The 23,283-nt window shown below is 47.0% G+C and overlaps 1 protein-coding gene across 1 annotated transcript in view; it reads right to left on the bottom strand.

Annotated features, from left to right (window-relative positions):
- Positions 1-61: 61 nt before the first annotated feature.
- ABHD12 (abhydrolase domain containing 12, lysophospholipase) overlaps positions 62-23,283 on the bottom strand; it is a gene marked incomplete at its 5' end in the record, with an annotated part of 44,569 nt that continues 21,347 nt past the window's right edge. Inside the window, 11 exons of the mRNA XM_084261997.1 lie at positions 62-2,210; positions 2,663-2,790; positions 3,085-3,163; positions 3,866-3,948; positions 4,726-4,805; positions 4,986-5,023; positions 6,508-6,637; positions 7,906-7,951; positions 15,613-15,643; positions 18,441-18,560; positions 20,680-20,785. Coding sequence (XP_084118123.1) covers positions 2,171-2,210; positions 2,663-2,790; positions 3,085-3,163; positions 3,866-3,948; positions 4,726-4,805; positions 4,986-5,023; positions 6,508-6,637; positions 7,906-7,951; positions 15,613-15,643; positions 18,441-18,560; positions 20,680-20,785 — 881 coding nt within the window. The 3' untranslated portion in view covers positions 62-2,170. The remainder of the gene's footprint in view (positions 2,211-2,662; positions 2,791-3,084; positions 3,164-3,865; positions 3,949-4,725; positions 4,806-4,985; positions 5,024-6,507; positions 6,638-7,905; positions 7,952-15,612; positions 15,644-18,440; positions 18,561-20,679; positions 20,786-23,283) is intronic.

Raw genomic sequence — 23,283 nt, 5'->3', positions numbered from 1 at the left:
AAACAGTACATGGGACTCCTGTTGGAGAAAGCCCAGGGGCAGCTCCTGTTTCCCCCAGCCCCAGTGGGGAAGCAAAGAGTCTCAGCTGCAGCCAGGCTACAGACACAGACCCACCGGGCTCCAGGAGACTTGCCCAGCCCTACTGCAGCCCTGCCACATGCCCAGCCTGCCCACCTTCCCCCCAGAAACTGCCAGGTAAAACGGGTGAGGCTGAAGTGATCAGCAGTCAATGCCTTTATTAAAACTACACCACTTTTAGATAAACATTTCCATTTCACTTTCCAAACGTATCACTGGCCTACTACGGGGAACAAGCAGTGTTGGGATGACCAAGGCCAGCAGTTCAGGTGCTGGACCCTCAGCTCCATCCCACACAAGGAAGGGGGCCAGCCAGCCTCTGGCTCAGGCTGTGCTTTGCCCCAAGCCAGCTGCCAGCAGCAGCGTTAGCTGGAATGTGCACGTCCCTCTCCAGAGCCAAGTAAGTGTTTCTCTTCTGTCAGTGCAATAAGTACAAGTGCATCAAACATAACTGAAGTGGCACAGTTAGCTTATGAGTATCATGGGTCAGAAACCTCAGGGACAACCACGCTATGGCAGAAGGAATCTCAGTACAGGAACAAGCTACTGTCAGCTTTGCAACTAGTGTGAGCCTGCAGATATAACTTGGACGCATGCCGAGCAGTGTATACTACGCTGTACACCCCTGAACAGACCCTTCAGGCAGCACAATTCACTCAGAGCACTAGTGACTAATCCTACAGCACCTGGTGGTGTCTCTATAGATTGATGGGGGGCAGGACCAGGTCCTAGCCAGACACCATGGAGTCACCGTATGACCCTCTCCCACCTCAGTATAGAGCTCATCGGTGGCATGAAAGCAGCCCCCATCCTAGCCCCAAGCTGGGCAAGGACATCTCCAGAAGCCCTTCCCATGGGAGAGGCTCATTTCCACTCCTACCTCCTGGAAAAACGTGCTCTGACTGTGGCTGCAAGGCAGGCTGAGAAGTGCTGCTGGGAGCGCCTGGGATGCCCAGAGCACAGAAGGGAGGTGGAGGGAGAGAGGGGGACGGTCAACCCCAGGCTGTTCCTGCTGCATTAGGAACTGCATGCCACTGCCTGCCTTCCAGTACACAGGCACAGCACAGCCACCAGGAACAGGAAAACTGGACCTAAGCAGTTAAAAGGCAGTTGAGAGGAAAAAAAACCCTGCCCTTCCCACACAAAATAAGCACACTGGGGTGCATGAAGGAAGGATGGAAGACATCCATTCCCACATCCCGGGCCCACGTTTGTTCATGGAAGGGAGAGATCAAGCAAAAGAGCACAGTAACCTCACGCTTTCCAGCTTCAACTCCCCAGTCTGCAGCTTCTCTACGTAAGTCATGGCAGTGAAGAAAGGGAGGGAGCTCTACAGAGCACAGGGAGGCTGGGAGCCAAGAGTGCTGTTCAGAAGGGAGCAGGGGAGAGGGCACCAGCCTTTCCTAAGCAACAGGTGTTTGAAAAGGAAGAACAAAAAAAAAAAAAATCAATCCTTTAGTTTTATTTCTGAATGTGTGCAGTTAGCCAAACACTTGCAACACATGATGACTGAAGGGCTGAATAAAAACCTCTCACCACCTAGATCTTCCATGTGTTTGTTCAGACAGCCACTTAGTGAGGAGGAAAGGCAAAACATGTATTTCCTGGGAAGGGAACACCTCAAACTCAAGGAAGACACTGTGGTATGGAGACACGGCAAGAGCCATTCGTCTACAAATGAGTCTCTACACGATCCAAAAAAACAGCAGCAGTGTTTAAAAGTGACAGAAACACCCTTGGTCATGACACACGTGTCCTAGGAATGTCTGTCCTCAGCGGTACCACGCTGGGTTGGCCAGGCTTTGTTGTGCTTACATTTTTCATGGTTCAGTACTGGCTCCTGGGCTGTTCTCACCCCTCCATCCATGGCAAAAAAAAAGAAAGAGAAGCCAACGAGTTCGTTCTTCTACCGTCACAGACACCGATGTCGGGAGCTGGAGTTGCCAAGGGTACACATCAGGACCGCATTGGGAATCCCTGACCTCCTCTAGTGCCAGGGATGGAAGAATGGTAGACTGACCCACAGGGACAGGGGAGGAAAAAGAAAAGGAGGAAAGAAAGGAAAATCTCTGCACTGCCAAGCAGCCAGTCTTCAGTGATGATGCTCATGTTCAGATTTTCCCAGGAATTCCCTAGGAAAGGAAACAACACAGCAGTGACCCTCTGCTCTCCTTGCACAATGGTGTGGGCTGCAGGTCTTCCCATTCCCCTGGGAAATACTAGGGCTACAGGGAACAGTGCTCTCACCCACCAGTGGCTCCCACTAGAAGAGACAAGCAGAAGTACCTGCTCCAGAGTACCCAGCTCACAGCAGAGATGAGCTAGAGAGAGAAGCGCTCCCAGCTTTCCGTGGCTCAACACCACCTCCCTGCAAGGCAGGTTTTTGGGAAGAGCTCTGACTTTGTGCTAAGCCAGCCCCAGTATCTCACCCACTCTGGAGACCACAGGGGTTTTCAGAAGAGCTGCCCCCCCAATACAGGCATCTGTTACGCAGCTCTTGCTCCTGGACACGTTTCACAGTGCTCCCCAAAGCCCCAGCCCCTCCCCAAAGCAGAGGAGACCCCGGTGAGAGCTGGGCTGTTACCGCAGTATTCGAGGTAGCTCTGGACTCCTGTAGATGTACTTGTGCCGGTACCCGAGGTCTGTGTGGAAGGGGACAAACTGCACCTTGTAGTCTCGGAAACTCCGCGACGTGGCAGCGATGTTGTAAAGCTGAAGCCAAGGGGAAGCAAGCAGGGGACACGTGTCACTCCAAACTAGCTACCCCTGCCAAACCAGCGCTCCCACCAGCTGGGTTACAGGGGCCCTGGCTTGACCAGCTTTGCTAGCTCTAGCTCCCTGTCACTGCTGATTTGCCACCCCAACCCCACAGAACTCGTAGCCCCTATGGGCCATGCATTTGCCCACACACTCTCCTATGGCTGCCAGATCACCCCTGTCTGGGATGTTGTTCTATCCACACCAGTTCCTCACACCAGATCAGTTTGTGCAGCAAACTACACCTACCTTCTTTCCCAGATGAAATGGTACCACTGGGTCATCCTCAGCATGAAGGATGAGCAGGGAGCAGGAAATGTATTTCACACTGTAAGAGAGACAACGATAGCACAAAGGTTCAGAGCAATCCCATCACTCTCTAACACCAGCACACTTGGATTTTCAAGGAAACTGCAATGACATATGTGTCTTGTGGGTCATTAACTGTAGTTCAGAGCTTGAAGACACTATTACCCAGACATCTGGTGTACAGAAAATCTACTAATAAAAGGCATGGGTGTAAAAGCCATTTGCTCCTTGGAGCAGAGAAAAGTGGCCCAGGCCACTGCAAAGCATCACCCCCCATGGTCTGGTTTGGTTTCAGTACTGGAAACCAAACTCACCAGCGCTCAGGCTCTGGAATGACAGGCTCAGAGGAGACAGGCATCGTTACATGCCGGGTGGCGCATGCAATTGCACAGCAGAGGGATCTTCCCAAACCTTCAAGGGCCCAGTGCTACTGCATACTGTGTAACATGCACTCAGGCCAAGTTAACATATCCCCAAGAAGTCTCTGTGCTCTCTCTTGCATCTGTCCTTATTAAGAACAATTTAAAAAGAGCGAGCCCACAGCACAAAGCTGCGCAGTGCTGAGGGCTGCAGAGTAACTGAAATCCCTGCAGCAAGTACCACGCTTCAGGAAAGGGATGGGGGGACAAGGGGAGCACAAGGGGGATGCAGTCTTGTCCTCCTCGATGCTTGCCACAGCTTGCTGAAGCACAGCTACAATCCCAGCAAGGGGGGAACTCACTTCTCATCGTTTGCAAATTTAATTCCACTCGTCGTGATGGGGTCGAGGAAGAACCAGTCAAAGCCAGGGAAGTACCTGTATATCTGAGAGGAGAAGTCTGTGTTAGCAGTGGCATAAGCACCAGTAACAGGGCAGGTCTCTGCCACCCCAGTAACATCCCTTGGCTGCTGGCTGCGCTCTCTGCAGTGTGATGGTCCACGTTCCCACCAGCATTAGTTTTCCTCTCCTGTTTCAGGCCCATCTTATCAGCCTGCTCAGCAGCAGGGTCTCCAGGTGCCTGTATGGTCACAAGGTCTGTCGGTAATGTGCTGCTGCTGGCAGCGTTCTTCCTGGAAGATACCCTCGATATCAGGGCACCACACCAGCCTGGCCACATCCAGCACTCAGTCTGGATGTCTGCTCAGTTGAGAGCCAACTCACAGCCACGCAGGATGAGAGAGACAGGCGCATCAGAGTGACCTCACCTAGGAAACCATGCGAGCGCAAAGGGGTCACATGGACAGGACAGTGACTGTGAAAGGCCCTGCTTTGCCACCGCTCTTCTCACAGCCCACCAAAGAGCCTCCTGCAACAGAGGAGCTACAACACAAGAAGGACGGGCTGTCCACTACTGAGAGCAGAGTCTGTCCTCCTCTCCCTCCCTACGTGTACTGCCCTTTCTGATCCCAGTTCCTGCTTTCCTTATGGCTCTGGTACTGCCTATTGTACCACTGCTCCCAGGAGCTGCCTTACATGCTGCTCTCTACCCCTGACGCTTGTAAGTATCACTGCTACCCCACAAGTCATACGGTTAGCCCAGCTACATCACTTCTGAAGCACACCATTACATGCCACCAGTGTGACAGCCGCCGTGTACTTGCCACAGAAAAGGGGTGACTTCGCGCCTCTTCCCGTATGTTGGTGAACGGAGATTCCAGTATCAAAGCATCCGGGGGTGTTTCTGAAAAGCCAAAAGCAGCGTGCTGAAACGCAGGGGTGCAGACAGCCAGCGAGGTCAGCGCCTGCCTTGGGAGAGCAGCTGTCGCCAGGGTGTGCCAAGGACAGCCTTGGCACATATGGGGAAGTATGGAATGCCAGCAGAACCCGGGCTGTGGGAAGAGCATCCACCCACCAGACTTACCTCTCTCACACAGGCGCCTCACTAGATTTGTTGCAACCCTGGAAAGAAGGAACAAGCATTTAATTCAGTGCAGGCCCTGTGCAAAGCATCAGGCTCTAGCAGCAGTAGGTGGCAGAGGAACAACTCAACTGCTGTAACACTGACCCCTCACACACTGTCTGAGGTCTGGGCAGCCAGCCTGTGATGACCTCAGTTCCGACAGGTCTCCTGTACCCAGCTGTCTCAGATGGCATTGAGCACCTCATTTAGGCAAATGGCCAAGTCCTAGGAAGCAGCACAGCATGTAGCCACTTGGAAGGACATCCTTTAAGGTGGTTCCCTGGCTCCCAGCATATCTGCAGCTGTGTGACACACAGGTGTGAGCAGCAAAGAGGGGAACGTAGGGGTTTGGGCAGAGCCATGCTGAGTTCTGGGCAGCTGTAGCACAGCATCCCAGGGTGATACTGCAAGGAGTTTCCATAGCTGGGAAGGTCTCCTCCATGCATGTCCCTAATGGAACAGGGATATTTCCAACATTGCCAAATCCTCCAAGCACAGCATATTTCAAAATCATCAAACTCCAGGCTGGCTATGGTCACCAGGCACCTCAGCTGGGGACCAGAGTCCCCAGCCACTGGGACTGCAGTGCACTGGGAAATGTCACAAGCATGCAGAAAGGGATCCTAAACATGGCAAAAATTTGTCAGAAAAGCCAGAAGAAAAGCTTTTGCCTTCTCTCAAACAAAGCAGGATGTTTAGGATCACAGCCATGAAGAGGCAGTGTCCTGAAATACCTCCCTGTCCCAGCAACACATCCGTTGGGCAGCAAGCTGTTGTGGCCTCAAACAGTTCCACTTGCACAAAGCTCAACTCAAAAGTAACTCTTGTGTTTTCTCTCTGCAAATCAAAGGGGGTAAAAGAGCACGTGCTGCCTGCTGAACACAACCCACTTCCAAGCAGCAATGAAAGGGGAAAAGCAGGAAAGGAAAGTGAAAAATGTGCAGGCAAAGGCTCTCAACACCTTGAACTTCCCCATGCCAGGCGTGACCACATAGATATGACAAATGGCCAGCAGCATAGGTCATGCAGGCATCTGCATGAGTATTGATTACACACAACACGTCTGCCAGGACAGGAGGAAAATGTTATGTCAGGCCAAGTCACACATGCCTGGACTGATAAGAGCATGAGAGAAGCCTGATGCTCTGCTCTGAAGGACACACAGATGTAGGCTCACCACAGGAAGAGATCAGTGCTGCCTCGTTTTCTCTCCCCTCAGTCAAGCTGCGTTCTGGTTCTGTTATTCTAAGTGGGTTTTTTTTCCCCCAATATAACCCCCCCAGGCAACGAAGGTTCCAGATCAGTTCCTGCACAGTCACTCACTGTAGCCCTTCTCACTCTGTAGAGTGGCAAGGGGAAGCTACTTTGCTGCAATTATGCCAGAGACGCCAAGCTAGTCTGGGCACTGCAGCAAACAGCACTTTCACCCAAGGTCAGTGTTTCATGTTTTCCAGGAGCTGCTGCATCCCAGCGGGACGCTTACCCTGTGCCCAAGGAGTGTCCCCATATATAGACAGGGTTGTCTCCACTTCTTGCTTTTATCCAGTCGAAGACATGAAGGGCGTCGTAGGTCATCCCCCTTTCTGACGGGCTGCCTATCGAATCACCCCAGCCTGAAACACAAACAGTCCTTCTGAGAATCACATGAACTCGCCAGCAAAGCCAGCCAGCCGTTCCCACGCAGCCCATCTGTGACTGCAAAGGGACCTGGGACACAGACAAGTTTCTGTTTAGTCCGCTGTGCACCTCTACAATTTGGAGCTGATAAGCCCCAGTTGATCTGCAGGTATTTAAACAAGGCAACTACTGGCTGTTTAGGATTTTTTTATGCATTTAGTCAACAACAAAAACATGAGCTAGATCTTAAAAGCTGCTACACTGTGTTCTTGCACCTGCCCATCTACAGTAGCCCGGCTCCCAAATCTTAGCCAATGTTGCATGCACATAACTTGCAAGGGGAGTTTCTAACAGCGTAAGATCAGATGCTCAAAGGGTCAAAACACAAGCACGTGTCACAAAGCTGTTGCAAGGTCAGTTTGTCTGTGCTGTTCGATCAATGCCCTCGAGCAATTTTCCACCCTCATGATTGTTTTGGCTCCATCACCACTGGAACGTGTCTACACATCTTACACTGAGCAGCAAGCACCCCACATCCCTTCTGATACCTAGTAAGCAGCCAGAGAAGCAGGTGCCAGCAAGACTGAAAACTAGGGCAAGCTCCCACAAATAAACCTCTCCCAGATGCCTCCTTGATAAAAATGCAATGGATTAATCTTTTTCCTCTGTCTCCAGTGGCATTACACTGCAGCTGTAGCTTAAATACTAAGAAGGGGGGGGCGGGGGGAAAGAGCAGCAGATGCTTGACTGCTGGTGGCAGAGTTGCAAAATGGTGACAGTTTCTGCCAAGAACGTTACTAATTGTTGGCTAATCATTTGCTCTCTTGTCTTTTCTCAACTATCAGGTTTTAAAAATAAGCCTAAATTAATACCCTTATGTGTAAGTCAATTAGATCATAACTAGCTTACTAGTTTCCAGATGTGCCCCTGGAGGGTGCCCTAACTGGATGCTGTGACAGCATACATGCCTGGGTCACCCTCCACTCCTTAGCTCCCAAAGCAATGAGTCCTGGGCATGAGGACAGTTAGGGACCAGAGTCCACCAAGCTGGACATCAGAAAGCAGTGTAAAGGCATTGGAAAAAAAAAAAATCTGGCAGTTCTTCCCATGAGGAGAAAATAAAAGCAGCAATAACCACATCTAATTAGCTGGCAGCAAGTGTTTCTAAAACAACAGCTCCCCTGAGATCCAAAACCCAAGCAACTTCTTTGTCACTTCTACAGAGACACCTAAAAGGATCTCATAATAAAAGAAGCCCACGTACCTCGATAATCAAACGTGACCACGTGGTACCCAAGGGAGCTGAGAACCTGGAGGGGAGAGAAACATGCAGAAACCCATCACAGACTTGCACAGCAGCCATGCTCTTGCCTCAGGCCAAGGTGCAGGGATCTAATTTATAACATCAGCCTGACCATGGTGAAGTGACAATTTTCGGTGTAGCAGGCACGGAGCTTTTCAAATGCTAATTATCTCAGCCCACTGGTTTCACTCCATTTGTTTCCTGGACCTCCTATCAGGCTAGGATGGTGATTCTGCCTTTAACAGCTTTGCCCTTAAGGTCTGCAAATACCCTGTGACCAGTTTCCCTACAAAAAGTTTCAAGTGAAACAGCACAACTGCTCCATCTGTATCATTCCAACTGGCACAAATGTTAGCGTGACATATGGGAGCCCATTTCAGAAGGCTCAGATGCTCTAGCATAAAGATTTATGTTAAAGCCTAACAAAGCAAGTAACAATACCAATATTAGATCAACTTGCTTGGAAAAAGTGTCTTCAGAGAAACAATGCCAGCATGCTGAGCTCCTGCTGCTTGGTACAAAGGTAACAGCTCCACGGTACAAAACCATCAACAAAACATTGGAATAAGATCAAAATGTTGTTGTGTTTAAGGTCTGTGTATGACACACAATTTTAAAAAGCCAGGTTGGTATTGCACCATACCCTAAACCTTCTGATGGACAAAAGGAAATCACAGAATCACTAGGTTGGAAAAGACCTTTGAGATCAGTGATCACCTGTCCTCTACTAAACCAGATCCCTGAGCACCTGATCTACCCATCTTTTAAACACATCCAGGGTTGGTGACTCAACTCTCTCCCTGGGCAGCCTGTGCCAGTGCCTGATAACCCTTTTGGTGAAGAACTTTTTCCTGATGTCTAACCTGACCCTGCCCTGGCACAGCTTGAGGCCATTCCCCCTCGTCCTGTCACCTGTCACTTGGGCAAAGAAACCAACATCCACCTCTCTACAACCTCCTTTCAGGCAACTGTATGCAGTGATAAGGTCCCCCCTCAGCCTCCATTCATCTCATATGTAAAACTACCAATTACTTCCTAGTCTATTTGAAATCTTAACAGCCTGAACAATCACCGTTACCAGTTCAGACCTCATTAGTACAGAAGAAAAGATTAGAAAAAGAGGACAAGGTAGACAAGAGCAGTGTTCAGGTAAGTTAGTAACTCAGCTCCTTTGCTGGGAGGACTATGATGGTGATGGTTTCTCCCACTTCCCTCTAGAATCCATCCGGGGATAATTTCCATACATTTCAGACAAGCACTGGATGTTTCTTTCTCTTCACTGGTCTGGGACTCCATTTGGCATCCCAAATTACTTTATGGGGCGCATTCAATATACACTGGACACGTTTTCTACGTTACCTCCAAAGCCCCCTAGTCTGCATCTCTTTATCTGACCACTGGCAGGCTGGGTGCAGGCTGGGGTTCTCCGGGGTCAGCCAGTGCCCCGTCCCATGCATGCTCACCCCTGCAGCGTCCCTGTGACCCCACCTCCGAGGTCTCTGCTGTCCTACCAGGCCTGCACTTCTCTACGCTGTAACTGCTGTGCTGGGTGTCACCAGTGTTGCACCTGACACCCGGTAACTGGATCTGAAACTTGTACATAAAAACCCCACAGCCATTTTCTCTAGAGCACCATCTGCGTGGGGAGGGTTACTATTTGTACTAACATTACAGCTACAACATGCAAGGATAGAAATCTTAGCAATAAGTAAAATGAGATAGCCAGTGGCCACCTGGTTATTAGGCAATTGCTTTTTGCCTAAGCAAGCTCCAGACCGTGCTCCAGGCAGCTCCAAACAAGGTCAGAAGCAGCCTTACAAGCCTCAGTCGTGTACAAGCAGCAGCAATACTATATGCAATGGGTTACAAGGCTGCAGTATCCCTTTTTTGACAGTCCACCAACTGCAGCCTATCGCTCCTGAGCCTAGCAAGGGTACTACAAAGCCTCCTGTGGCTCAAGGCTTCTTACCAGGACCGAGTGATGGATTTCTGTTAAGGTGTTGCCCTTTCAGCTTGTCTCACGCTGGCGTGCGCAGGTCCCAGGGCAGCACGTAGCTTTTCTTTGTACCATGCTGCCATCCAGAGGGATCCTGACAGGCTGGAAAGGTGGGTATGTAAGGTGTTGCACTTGGGCTGGAGGAATCCCAGATATATATACACACTGGGAATAGAGCTCCTTGAGAGTAGCCCTGCTGAGGAGGACCTGGGTGTCATGGTGGATAAGAAACTTAACACGAGCCACCTGTGTGCTCCAGCAGCTTGGAAGGCCAGTGGTATCCTGGGCTCCATCGGAAGAGGGGTGGCCAGCAAGGACAGGGAGCTGGTTGTCCCTCTCTACTCTGCCCTCATGATGCTCCATTTGGAGTACTGTGTCCAGACAAGGGCCCCCCCCAATACAAGAAAGATGTGGAACTGTTGGAGAGGGTTCAGAGGAGGCCACGAGGATGATCTGAAGGCTGCAGCTCCTCCCCTACGAAGAGAGGCGGAGGGAGCTGGGCTGGTTCAGCCTGGAGAAGAGAAGGCTGTGGGGGGACCTCATTGCAGCCTTCCAGTCCCTGAAGGGAGCGGAGAAACAGGAGGGGAATCAACTTTTTAAAAGGGCAGACAATGGCAGGAGAAGGGGGAATGGATTGAAGGTGAAGGAGGGAAGGTTTAGGTTAGATATTAGGGGGAAGTTCTTTACAGAGAGAGTGGTGAGGTGCTGGAACAGGCTGCCCAGAGAGGTGTTGGATGCCCCATCCCTGGAAGTGTTCAAGGCCAGGTTGGATGGGGCTCTGGGGAACCTTGTGTAGATCCAGGCCTGGAGGTTGGTGGCCCTGCCAGTGGCAGGGGTTTGGAACTCTCTGATCCTTGGGGTCCCTTCCAGCCTAGAACATTCTATGATTCTATCATTACTTGGTTGCTGAGTGACTTTATAGCCAGCACAGAACATTCCAATCCCATGCTCTGCACTAACCATCTCTGCTGGTTTAGCTTTCTGCTTTTTTTTTTTAAATAAGAAATTTTTTCTTGTTTTTCCCCTTAAAATTAGTTCCCACAGTCTATTGGCAAAGCTGGTAAGATTTCAATTGGCTTTGCAGGTAACAGACATTTCCTTTCACCCTTAACAGGATGTTTGGTGTAACAATGCTAAGTGTTTTACAGTAATTACTTATGTCCCTATAACAATATCATATTGTTTTGTGTGCTGCTATAAAGTTGGGTAACCTTGTGCAGTGGAGAACCCCCCCCCAGGTATCCCAGCCTATCAATATAACAACAGCTAAAAGCTTCACTGCTGAAGCTTCAGTGTACACACAGGAACTGCAGGAGGAGCTTGGGGTGGTCTGACAGTCAAGGTAGCTGACAACAGGATTCTTGCCCATTTTGAAAGGGTTTGAGTTGCATTATTCAAGCATGAATAATTCTGAATAATGTAGATAACACTGACCCTGAATACACTGATATCTGTGGTATCTGGAAGCCACTCTTGAGTAAAGACTAACTGGACACCTGAAAGTAGAGTTTGTATCTGGTTACTGCTCCACTGCTGCTCCTTCTGTGACTTCCTCATGGCTCCTGCTCCTGGTTACTGTCCTCAAACACACAAAACTCAAGCGTGTTCTTGTGTGACCTAATCTAGGTGATCCTGCTCTGGCAGAGAGGTTGGACAAGATGATCTTTTGAGGTCACTTCCAGCTCCTAATGTTCTGTGATTCTGGACATCATCTGCTCACAGACTCTACACCAGTAACACCAGTTCTCAGCACTCTGGCTGAGAAAAGTAGCTCACATCAGTCCCTCAGAAAGAAAGGACAGATATGACAGCTATTTCCCTTTTGAGTCTTTAGTTCTAAAGGGTTTCCCCTCCTGCTTCCAGCCTACTAGCAGCACAAGCAAACAGGACAGCAACCCAGCCTGTTTCATTCTGCTGGAATAAGCACAAATGTTGAGTTTCTGGTGTGGCTCTGGTAAGCCCATATGCTTGTGTTCACATGTGACTGACTGAAAAAGACAAAGTAAGCAACTTGCCTATGTTCTCAGAAGCAAAAGACCACCAGACCCAGGAACAGAAACCCTGGGTTTTGGGAAACTGTGTTCTCCATAAGTATACACACATGGAAACACAACAAGTCATGGAGTGTCCTGAAGCACCACTACTCTTGCTCAGACAGAATCCAAAACGAACTCTGCCTGTCCTCACCATCACAAATCCATTGCAGCATAGGATGCTTCCCAGAAAAATGACCAAATAGATCATTACAGACAACAGTCTGCTCAACCAACTTCCTGCAACTTAGCTCACTGTTTTTTCTTACAGGAAAAGAAATGTCACCTGCCTCCTTGGGGCTGCCAAATAGCATTTTTGAAGCTATCTGAGTTTAAAAGATTTTGCAGCAGAGGATGGTGCATAAGGAGCTGCGTTGCAATAAAGCTGTATGAGTGCAAACCCTCAAATAGAAATTATAAAGCAAAGGGAATGACAGCTAAATCCACAGGAAGAAAACAGACTCGCACTCCTCTGAATAACTGCAGCTCGTTTAGAAACACGTGATACAGGACCAAGAAACTGTGAGAGAATTTCAGCCAAGAGAGATATTGTAAGGATGATCTGGCTCAGAGTTCCACAAACTGGTTTCAGAAATGGCAAGGCCATCAGGCCACTCTTGGGGAGTTGTCAAGCGACTCAGCCTTGAGTTGCCTTGAGGCCCCATCTCAGCAGAGGCAGCCCACTGGGAGCTGTGTAGATAGCTCAGGCATGAGTTGGCCTGCAAAACAAGACTAAATGGCAAACTGAAACCTGGGTTGAGCTGTGGAATTCCTTCAACAAACAATATGCCCCGAGTCCAAATCAAGCCACTATTCAGCTGTCTAGCAGTAAGATGAAGGCCAGCCAGAGGGTCTACATTGCAAAAATATGCAACAGATAGGGGGAATCACTGCTAATGACAAACATGGAAGATGGCATTGTCCACTAGGACACAGTCCTGCCCATTGACATGTAGATCAGACAAAAAAATTAAATAAAACCCCCTTGGATTCAGTTTAATATGGGGGAGCCCCTTTTCCAGCTCTGCGGGGGGACTCTTCCCCCTTGGCCAGGTTGCTGGCTAAGGTAACGTGCTGAGAACCCTTACCGGAGAGATGGGCAAGGGCACATTTGCTATGCTTTAAGTTTCTAGTCTCGGGTAATTAACTAACACGTGTTAGTGCACTTGTGACAGTGTGTTCCATGAATCTGCTGTGGTTATTACATTGAATCTTGTGAGTTGCCTGTGGGTGGTATCAGTGAGTGACATGACTGCTGCAGGCAGCAATACTGCATTCTGTGACTGTTGTGTTGGCAGTAGTGCATTCTGTGACTCGCTTGTGGTTGTGATAAGTGTAGTCCTACTTCTAAATTTCCCTGCTGTACCCATGAACCCTGAAGTGGTGACATGCCAAATGCATGTGGTTCAAAAATAAATTATTTTTTATTTTTAAAACCCTGCACTCGAGTGTCTTTCTGTCACAGATATTGCTAAAGTTGTCATTAGACAAAAGACCCAAAGCAGACAAAGCTGCACATCCTCAGGTCACACACCATGTTGCTATGCCTAGGAAATTTATCTCAGCAGGGAAGTACTAGCTTTGTCACCCCAGCCAACTAACGCACCAACTGGTAGGCTTATACTGGTTTGGCCCAACATTTTGGCATTTTAAAAGACCAAACATCACATTCAAAAGTTTGAGGAGTTGAAGAAATCTGAGCTGGCTTCAATCCACATATATTTTCTGGGCACTCGGTGATCTATGGCATCATGTACGGCATCTTCACAACAAAACCTGCATTAAGACCAGTGCTGAGAAGAAACCCTAACATCAATTGGTGATTCCCTCTTATGCAGGACAGAAGCACCCATTTGTAGACCAGACCCTCTCTTCAGGGAAGTTTGCTCCCTCCCTGGGGCCCAAATGAGGATGTCACCCCAAGAGCTCAGTACAATCTTCAGAGTACAGTCTGTAGACTCTTTCACTAATGATGTTTCGACCAAAAGTCTGAGGTCAATCAAAAGAAGTTTCAGAATGTCAAAAAATGTGGAGCACAGGTAGGGTTTTCCTCAATTCTCCCAGTAATGGGGAGAGACTTTGGAAAAAACAGATGATCCCGGGATATTAATATCTGGCTCCAGGACTGGTGCCCCTGCCAAAACTTTGGGCTTCTAAACCATAAAGGAGCCTTCAAGAAACAAGGTGTGCTGGGGCCTGTTGGGACTGACCAGGCCTGATGGGGAAAACATCTTCAGGGGTAAGCTGGAGAAGCTGAGAGAGCTTTAAACAATAATTGACTGGGGAAGGGGATTCCAAAGGATGGCAGCAAGTAAGCCATGGTCTAGGGCTAGTTCTGGTCAGAGTATTTATCAATGATCTACATGCTTGACTTGAACGCACCATTAGCCAGTTTGCTGATGACACCAAACTGAGAGGTGCTATTGACTCTCTCAAGGGACAAGAGGCATTGTGGAGGGATCTAGCTAGATTTGAGCACTGGGCAATGAGTAATGGGATGGAATCTAACAAGTCCAAGTGCTGGATTCTGCACCTGGGACAGAGCAATGCTGGATACAAGGATAATTTGTGAAAGGAGTGGCTGGAGGGCAGCCCTGCAGAAAGGGATCTAGGGCTGCTGGTTTGCAGCAGGCTCAGTGTGAGTCAGCAGCATGTCCTGGCAGCCATGAGGGCAAACCCCATCCCAGGGGAGCATCAACCACAGCATAACCAGCTGCCTGAAAGAGGTGATCATCCCACTGTATTTTGTGTCAGTGAGGTCTCACCTCGAGTGCTGTGTGCAGTTCTGGGCCCCACAATTTAAAGAATGTGAAGGTCCTCAAATGCATCCAGAGCAAGACAAAACTGGTGAAAGAGTTGGAAGGAATGTCCTATGAGAAGCTGTTAGAGACTTGGGGTTTGCATAGTGTGGAGAAAAGGAAGCTGAGGGACAACATGATTGCTCTCTACAGCTTCCTGAGGCGAGGAAGTGGAGAGGAAAGTGCTGAGTTCTTCTCAGCAGGATCCAGTGATAGGATGCATAGGAATGGTTCAAAGCTGCACCAAGGGAGGTTTATACTGGACATCAGGAAGTGTTTCTTTACCAAGAGGGTGGTCAAACACAGAAACAGGTTTCCTAGAGAGGTGGTTCAAGCTCTAAGCTTGTCAGTGTTTAAGAGGCATTTGGACAGTGCCCTTAACACGCTTTAACTTTTGGTCAGCCCTGAAGTGGTCAGGCAGTTGGAAGAGGTGATCATTGTAGGTCCCTTCTGAATAAAAATATTCTATTCTATGATGGTGAGCAACACATGAAAAATGCTCTTGAATGGACCTTAAATTAGTATACTCATATAATCAATCAATGGCTATGATTAAACAAAACTTCTATTGTTTCCTATAAACTGTGTTGTGAAAGTATTCCTGGCAAAGACACTGGATAACTCAGTTTGAGCTGATGGTTTACAGCAGCAAGTTAAAAGGCCCTTTCAAATATCTTTTAACATGGGGAAGTGTCAGTGTCCACAGCTTGCAGATCGCTTCATATGTAGGGGAGCCTATCCTGTGCCTCGTGGCAGTGGGCTGTAAAGAGCAGTGTCTTCAAGTCTCTGCACATCTGATGAGTCAACACAACTGCCTGGACATCACGTGCAGCCCACTTACCTTGTAAAGCTCCACGCGGTGATCCCCTCCTCTGGCAAAAGTGATTCACAAAGACAAGAACAACAGACAAAAACAAACACACAAAAACAAAGCACATGTCATCATTTAAGCTTCCAGGAACCGACTTTCACAATTGCTTCAGGCTTCCAGTTTAACACAAACATAAGAAACGCTGCAACTGTTTTGTCACAGGCTTCAAGGAGACAGCAAGACTTTGCTGAGCTGCGCAGGACATCATAGTTTTGAAGCCAGCTTCTCCCTATAAATCTCTTCTCACAGCAGCTAAAAAAACCTTGTCAACCCACCCTCCTACCTGCCTTTTCCAACGTCTGCACCACATCTGAACCCACCTGCCCCTGATGGCTTTGTAGACCATGTGCTCCTGCCAGCAGTGCTGACACAGCCAGCAACCCCTGCTCTCCGAAGCATGATGCTCTCGGCACAACTCGGGACATTATGCCGCTGGCCCTTGGATTTTCTCACCCAGCTCCAAGCACAGGGACAGAAAGGACACGTGCAAAAAGGCTGAGCTGAGAAAACCAGAGCTGAATACTGTAAATCAGTCCAGGGCAAGACTCTGCTTTAACGTGTATGGGTGGGGGGGGTGTTCATAAATTGAAATCTGGATGATAAAACGGTAAAGAAAGTGGATGAGCCATTACATGCTTTACAATATATCCACAACATGACATGGCTAATCCACACTCAAACTTCAGTCTTGTATTGATGCAAGAGATTTACTCCTGCACTCACACGAAACCCCTAAAACACTCCCACTATGACTGGTTTGCTCAGCGCAGCCACTAAACCAAAATGCCACTTGCCAAACCTATCTTAAAAGCACATGTACTTAACAGCCAAGAGCTGTCAGCTCCAGCTCTACTACAAAGTACTTAATGCAGCCAAAACCACTCAGGGCAAAATGCAAGGGGTTGCTCCTAAGTAATTTTGAATTACACAAGTCTGAAAGAGATACACTTGCTTAAAAAGTCACCCTAGATGTGCCCACATCAGCGCTTTTTCATGTATTCCTCAAGTGCAACAGAGGGATTTTTTTTTTTCCAAAGGGTATCATATAAACAAACCACTTTTGCCACCGCCCCAGACCACTCAGGCACAGCACAAAGCCAAGGCAGTGCCTTTTACTGAGAGTTAATGCAGCCTGCATCAATAATGCAGCCCTTTGACAAGAGGCTGAATACGCAGTGTAGAAACACACAGCAATATATATGCTAAAGCTGCAATGGCAGCCAATACACCTCCAGCTTCTCCAATACAAGAAGCAAAATGTGAAATATGTAATTGATCCCCTGCTCAGTACTTTATCTCTGTGGCACTTGGGGGGAACCAAGAAGGAAATGCAGTAAATATGCACATAACAGATACCAGTTCCAAATAACCACCATTAAGCTGCAGAACAGCTTCCATTAGTATCATTTGCTACATCCATCCTGTGGCAGGGGGTTGGAACTCTATGATTCTTGGGGTCCCTTCCAACCCAGACCATTCTACGATTCTATGATTTGATTAAACGTTGTAATAGATCAGCACAAGACGACAAGGTCAGTTCCCAGAGACCCAGCTGCTCATGCATTTCCTGGCTCACAGCAAGCTTCCTGCACACCACGCCCTCATACCAAAAAAACCCCAAGCCAACACTGCTAAGACAAGAATTTAGGTGAAGTGGGGCAATGTTCCTGCAATGTAAAAGCTAGAGAAGTTCACTACCAGCACAGTTAAAACAGTTTCTTGGCTTTACGTCACAGAACTTGTATTTCTGCAACGTTTCTGCTCTTGCAGAGGGTCGACAAGCAGACATCAGCTCCAAAGGAACATGCACCAGCACTCAGAACGCTGGAAGGGGCTGATACTCTCTGTAAGATGTGTATTAGTAAATAAATGAACTAAAGCACTGTACTGTGCAGAGACATGGCAGTAAGAACATGATTCTGAGAAGCTTCACACTGCACTATGGGTTTTCAGCATCCAGCAACAAAGCATAGAACAAATCTACTACTTCTTTATATGATACACATGGTCAACTATAAAATTACAAATTTTAGATATGCTCCTGTTCCAGATGAATGTCCTGTACGTATATAACACTGGAACAAGATCAGCACATTACCTTCCTCTTTCCTTCTGATTTTCCTTCCTCAGAATGTGTTAACTACTAAAATAAGCTCACAAAAAGAACTGTAAAGTTTAATGTCAGTCAGTCACATATATAGAAACACTAATACCATGTCTTGATTCAGACACCACTATACAAAAGAGAAGAACTTCTCCCTACCTGATTCAGTAAGTGTCAGAGACTCATGGCTTCTAGCAGATGATACAGACAAGCTACAATATCAGGTATCTCTGATAACAGCAATAGATCTATTCCCACATTCAATAAAAGGAGAAGCATAACTTCTTAATGCATGCTTTCATTTTAAAAGGAAACTGCTTTTAGACTTTATTTTTGGTTTATTCATAGAATAGTTTGGTTTGGAAGGGACCTTTAAAGGTTATCTATAGTTTACCCCCAACTAGATCGGGTTGCTCAAAGCCCCATCCAATCTGACCATGAACTTTTCTATGGATGGGACATCTACCACCTCTCTAGGTGACCTGTTCCAGCGTTTCACCACCCTCATCATGAAAAATGTCTTCCTAATAACCACTCTAAATCTACTGTCTTTCAGTTTAAAACCACTACCCCTTGTCCTATTGCTACAGCCCTTACTATAAAGTCTGTCCCCATCTTTATTATCAATGTGCTGAAGCTGTGGCAAGCTGGAAAACACAGCATGGAACAAAGCTGTCACTGTTCTGTGCCTCACCTTGTTCCCGCATTGCCATGTAAGTACAGGATTACAGGATGGCTGGAACCCAAAGCGTCTTCAAACCACAGCTGGTCCTTCCCTCGAGCATTCTTCCATAAGGCTGCAGGGACCGTGTGCCTGTATACAGAAGGGAACATTACCTTGTCCTGTTGCTACTCAGTGCTTGCAACCTCAAGTTTTGAGTTTCTCTCATCAACTCAGGATTATACAGCTTGCATACAATCTTCATAAAGCTGCCACAATTAGCCAACGAATGGACAAAATTACAAGGAAGTGACTAGTGTTATTTTCACCTCCATTGCCTTCAAAACTCAGGACTGTGCAAGGCATCAAACTTCACAGGCAAACCCAAAGAGCAATTACTGAACATCCAGCTGTTCTGGAGAAAAAAATATTCAGCTTCTATGGCACTTAATTACTTCATTTAACAAACTTATACACTATAAACAAGATGCACAGCTAGGTCAACAGGTATTCAAAATAATCAAAGTCAGCTGGTTTTGGAAAGAACATTTGGTGAATAAAAGGCATATCTGACTCCATAGTCCATCTGAAGAAGAGGGGCTTAGCATCTGAAGAGAAGATTGTTGTATTATGAGACAGCAGGTTCTTGAAGGTGTAACATTGTCGCTGGAAAAACTATAGATGCAGGGATATCAAAACCTCACAGCTATTCTTCTGTAGATAATAGAGCTGGGCAGCCTGTTAGAAAGAATTTAACACTGGTGGAAAGGGAAAAGGAATGACAGACTAAAGAGAAGGCAGAAGTCAAGCACAGAAAGCGAGCATGTGCTCACAACCATGGGCCCTTCTCAAACTGTTGAGAAGGAAGGTAGCTTACAGCTGTCAGAAGTAACTTCAGTACTCATGCGCCTTTCTCCCTGGAATCAAAACAAAGTCCATCTCCCACACCTCCCTCCCAGATGTAAAACTTACAGGATAAACTAACATGGGGAAACTACGTACAGAGTCTGCTTGTGTGCATGCAGCCAACAGACACTGAGTTCCTGAGGAGGAAAAAAGCCCAAGTAACTGTAGGACTCAACTTCTCCAACTGCTCCTGCGTGAAGATTGTTGCAAGCTTATGAACAAAGCAGGTTGAGGATTCTGTTTCAGAAGTATACCGACACAAGACCTTTCACTGCCCTTAAAGCAAGGCTCCAAGGCTTTCATGAAAACCTCTCTCATGATATAAAAAGAAACAACACAGACTGAATTGCCACTACAAGCTAAAAGTTCTCTTCAATAAAGATACAGAGTACACTTGTTATAAAAACAAACCAAACAAAAATCCCAAGACGCAATCTGAGCTTATTCAACAGCTTAGCAGGTAGAATTTTAGTTGTCCAAATGAAAATACAAATCATCATTTAACAGCCTGCCCTGGAAAGACTGAACTTCCAGCTTCTAAAGCTGTGTTTCACCAAAATGCACTTAAAGGAAAGAAACAGTCTTTATGTAGCAGGATATCCAGGTCCCACACAAAAGGTTATATACCCTCCAGTAAAAAGAAAATCTCTACTGCACCAGTAGAAACATGAAAGAGATGCAGAAGCTGGTTTGATCTGGCAAATAACACAGCAAGTACTGAAAGCAGGCCTTTTCAGTCGGGGAACCAGTCATCTGAGGTGACCCTGGGTAACAAGGAGCTATAGTGAATTGCCCTTGCCTGGGCCCAGAAAATCTTATTCATGAAGGAGGAGTGACAAGCGAGCTCTAACACTGTCATTTGTTTTGTTAAGAGAGTAAACTGTGTGTTCCGTTCTCACCCACTCTCCCAACCTTACATATGTTTCACACACAGAATATTCCTCCTCCTACTCTGAACACTTTGATCCTGTTTTCCTATCTTCCCCCACATTTATTTTGCAAAACAAAATATGAACAGCAGTTGAATGACAAAATTTCCAACTCCTCGGGACTCATCTGATATGGAAGCCTGATCTTTGTAGCAAAGCAAACCCGTAACCCTTACTATTCCAAATCGTTAAGTTTCTCTGAAAGCTCGGGTTGTCCAGCTGTCTTTCATGCCTTAGTGATCTGAGTTCAGATAAGCTCCAGAGATTTGCATAGTTTTCAGCATGAACTCAGTCACTTGGCACAGGAAAACACAAGCATCCACAAATCCGAGCAGGCAACCATGGTCACATGCACAGCAAAAAGACTGGATAGGCAACACTGAGAACAAAAAGAACAAGGATGCGTGGCACAGGCTGCATGGAACAGGCTTCCTTACCAGACTCCGATCGTTACATCCTCCTCCGGCTGCAGGTAATAATTACAGGTGTGGTTTAAACCTTGATCCTGTGGTCTCTTCAAGTCAATGAAATATGGGACCCTCACTGAAACACAAAAAAAGGAAGGAAAAAACCAAACAAGAATATGAAGCCTTTTAATTTTTTACCTTGATTTTCTTACAAAACTGCTTTCTGAGGCACTGGAGAGTTGCACAAACAGGTCTGCTGTGCTAAGACCTTATTCTTTTTGTGTGAAAGGATGAGCTGCCTACAGCTGTGGCTAAAATATGAACAGAGAGAGCAAAGTAAGGATGACACGAGCAACTGTCAGGAAAAGAAACCAACCAGGGAGCAGGCTAAAATAAAGAGGTGAGGGGGAAAGACAAAGCTTTCTGTGACACATTTAAACCATCTTTGCCCAGTCTGCTTTGTCAATCTCCCAGGCACGCTCATGCTGTGTCAATGGGGTGGGTTAGCTGATATGGCAAACTTTTTGTTGTTTGCATTGTAGCTGTAATGGAAGTTACCGATGGGACAGACTCCCTGGGATAAATGGTGCATCCTAGAGCCGTCATGTATGTCAGGATGGCATGTGGTTTCTGCCTCTACAATACAACAATAATACAAGGGAGATACTGTATTATAGTAGCAGAAGCCACATTGCTCTTTTCCTGTACGAGCAAGATAAATTATGTTAAACACTGTCCTCCTGAGTCTTTGAGGAGGATATGCAGTTCATTATCCCACTCTCCAAAGTCTATCAAATAATTGCCGTATCTCCCAGACACTTCAGTATTTAAAAGAGATCACATCAGGCTGGAAACTTCATCTCTTCAGGAAGAAATCCCTGAAAACAAACTAACTACAACTCAATTCACTCTTCCAAACGTTCGAGTAACATCAAGGAAGTCAAACATCAAACACTTTCAGCATTTTGTTTTCCATTGCTGGGTTCAAAAGCCACATCTCACAGGCACTGTGCAATGTGCTAAACGAGGGGATGTGCTTAGTCAGTGTGCTTCTATTTCCATCACCGAGGCTGTAAGCCCTCCCTAGGCAGCCTCCAACACACCCAACACCAAGGGAGACACTGCAGAGATCTACTGAGAGCAGAGTGGTTTGAAGGACTCTCTCCTCGCAAGTGATTCAGGCTTTTCCAATATACTCCAGCAAAACCAGGAAGTCTGTCTCCTCGACAGTTAGTGGCATAAAACGATTAACATAAAGGTTTTTGTGCCCTGATACACAAAGAAGCACTGATAATGATGACAGTAAAATCTCACTTCCAAAAAAAAAAAAAAATTTAAAAACCCCAAACCCATCACTAAACATTCAGCAAACATGAAAAACAGGGCAGACAGCAGCTGATGTTAATCTGTCAAATCCAGCCCCTTAGACTACAACTCTAAGCTTGTGAGAGGCTCTTTTGCAAAGACGTGTGTAAGAGGAACGGCTGAGGGAGCTGGGGATGTTTAGCCTGGAGAAGAGGAGGCTGAGGGGAGACCTTATCACCACCTACAACTACCTGAAGGGAGGGTGTAGAGAGGTGGGCGATGGTCTCTTCAGCCAGGTGACAGGAGATGGGACAAGGGGAAATGGCACTAAGCTGTGCCAGGGCAGGGTCAGATTAGATATTAGAAACATTTTTTTTTTACTGGAACAGGCTGCCCAGGGAGGGGGTTGAGTCACCTTCCCTGAATGTGTTTAAAAAAAGGATAGATGAGGTACTTCAGGATATGGTTTAGCATAGGACAGGAACAGTTGGACTTGATCTTCAAGGTCTTTTCCAACCTTGTGATTCTGTGAAGAGTCCCAGATAAAGCATACACACCCCCAGAGACCCATGCAGTCACTGCAGGACTTAGTGACACTCTCATGAGGGTGGCAGATCATCCATGAGGACTAAGTTCTGCTGTCAAGGTCTGGCCAGGCGCACAAGTCGCTTCTGGCAGTGTTCTGGGAAACTTCAGCTTCTCTGTGCCTCAGTTTCTCACTTGCAAAATCTGTTTCAGCTTTCTTGCCAGATTTTGTATTACAAAGATAGGAACAGGAACATACCAACATCAGCGATGGGGTCAGGTAAGCATCTACCTCAAAGCAAGAGGAAAATACAGTGTGTGGTCCATCTATTCTACACACACACACAGACTGTTGTCATCACGTAGGCATGCATCATGTGGAGATTTAGCACAACAAGGGGCTTCTTTTTTATTGACATATTTCAGACCTATCTGGTATCACTTGCAACCCATCACCTGACAAAAGTCACATGATCAGTTAATCATATCAATAAACTAAGTCTCATCTAATTTGTATTTATGTTTTCAGAACACTTCCAGTGGAGACAGCTCGAGATCTCTACCTGTAGGCCCATGTATTTCATAACCCAGAATAAAAGAGCATCCACAAGAACAAATCCAGACAATGGTTTGGTTGCCAACAGTAGGAGCATTGGCCACCAATTCATCTTTAGCTATCTCAAGAAGCAAATGGAAGTGCTTTCTCCTGAAGCTCTGTACTAGTGTTTTGGACACAAACCCCAAACTACACAATAAGAGGAGAAAAAGATTGCAAAAGAGGAGCAATTTATACTGAGAAGGTTA

Source organism: Gallinula chloropus (genome assembly GCF_964237585.1).
Source record: "Gallinula chloropus genome assembly, chromosome: 3".
Classification (NCBI taxonomy): Eukaryota; Metazoa; Chordata; class Aves; order Gruiformes; family Rallidae; genus Gallinula; species Gallinula chloropus.
Note: the sequence above shows the minus strand (reverse complement) of the source record. Positions and strands in the feature narration are given on the sequence as shown.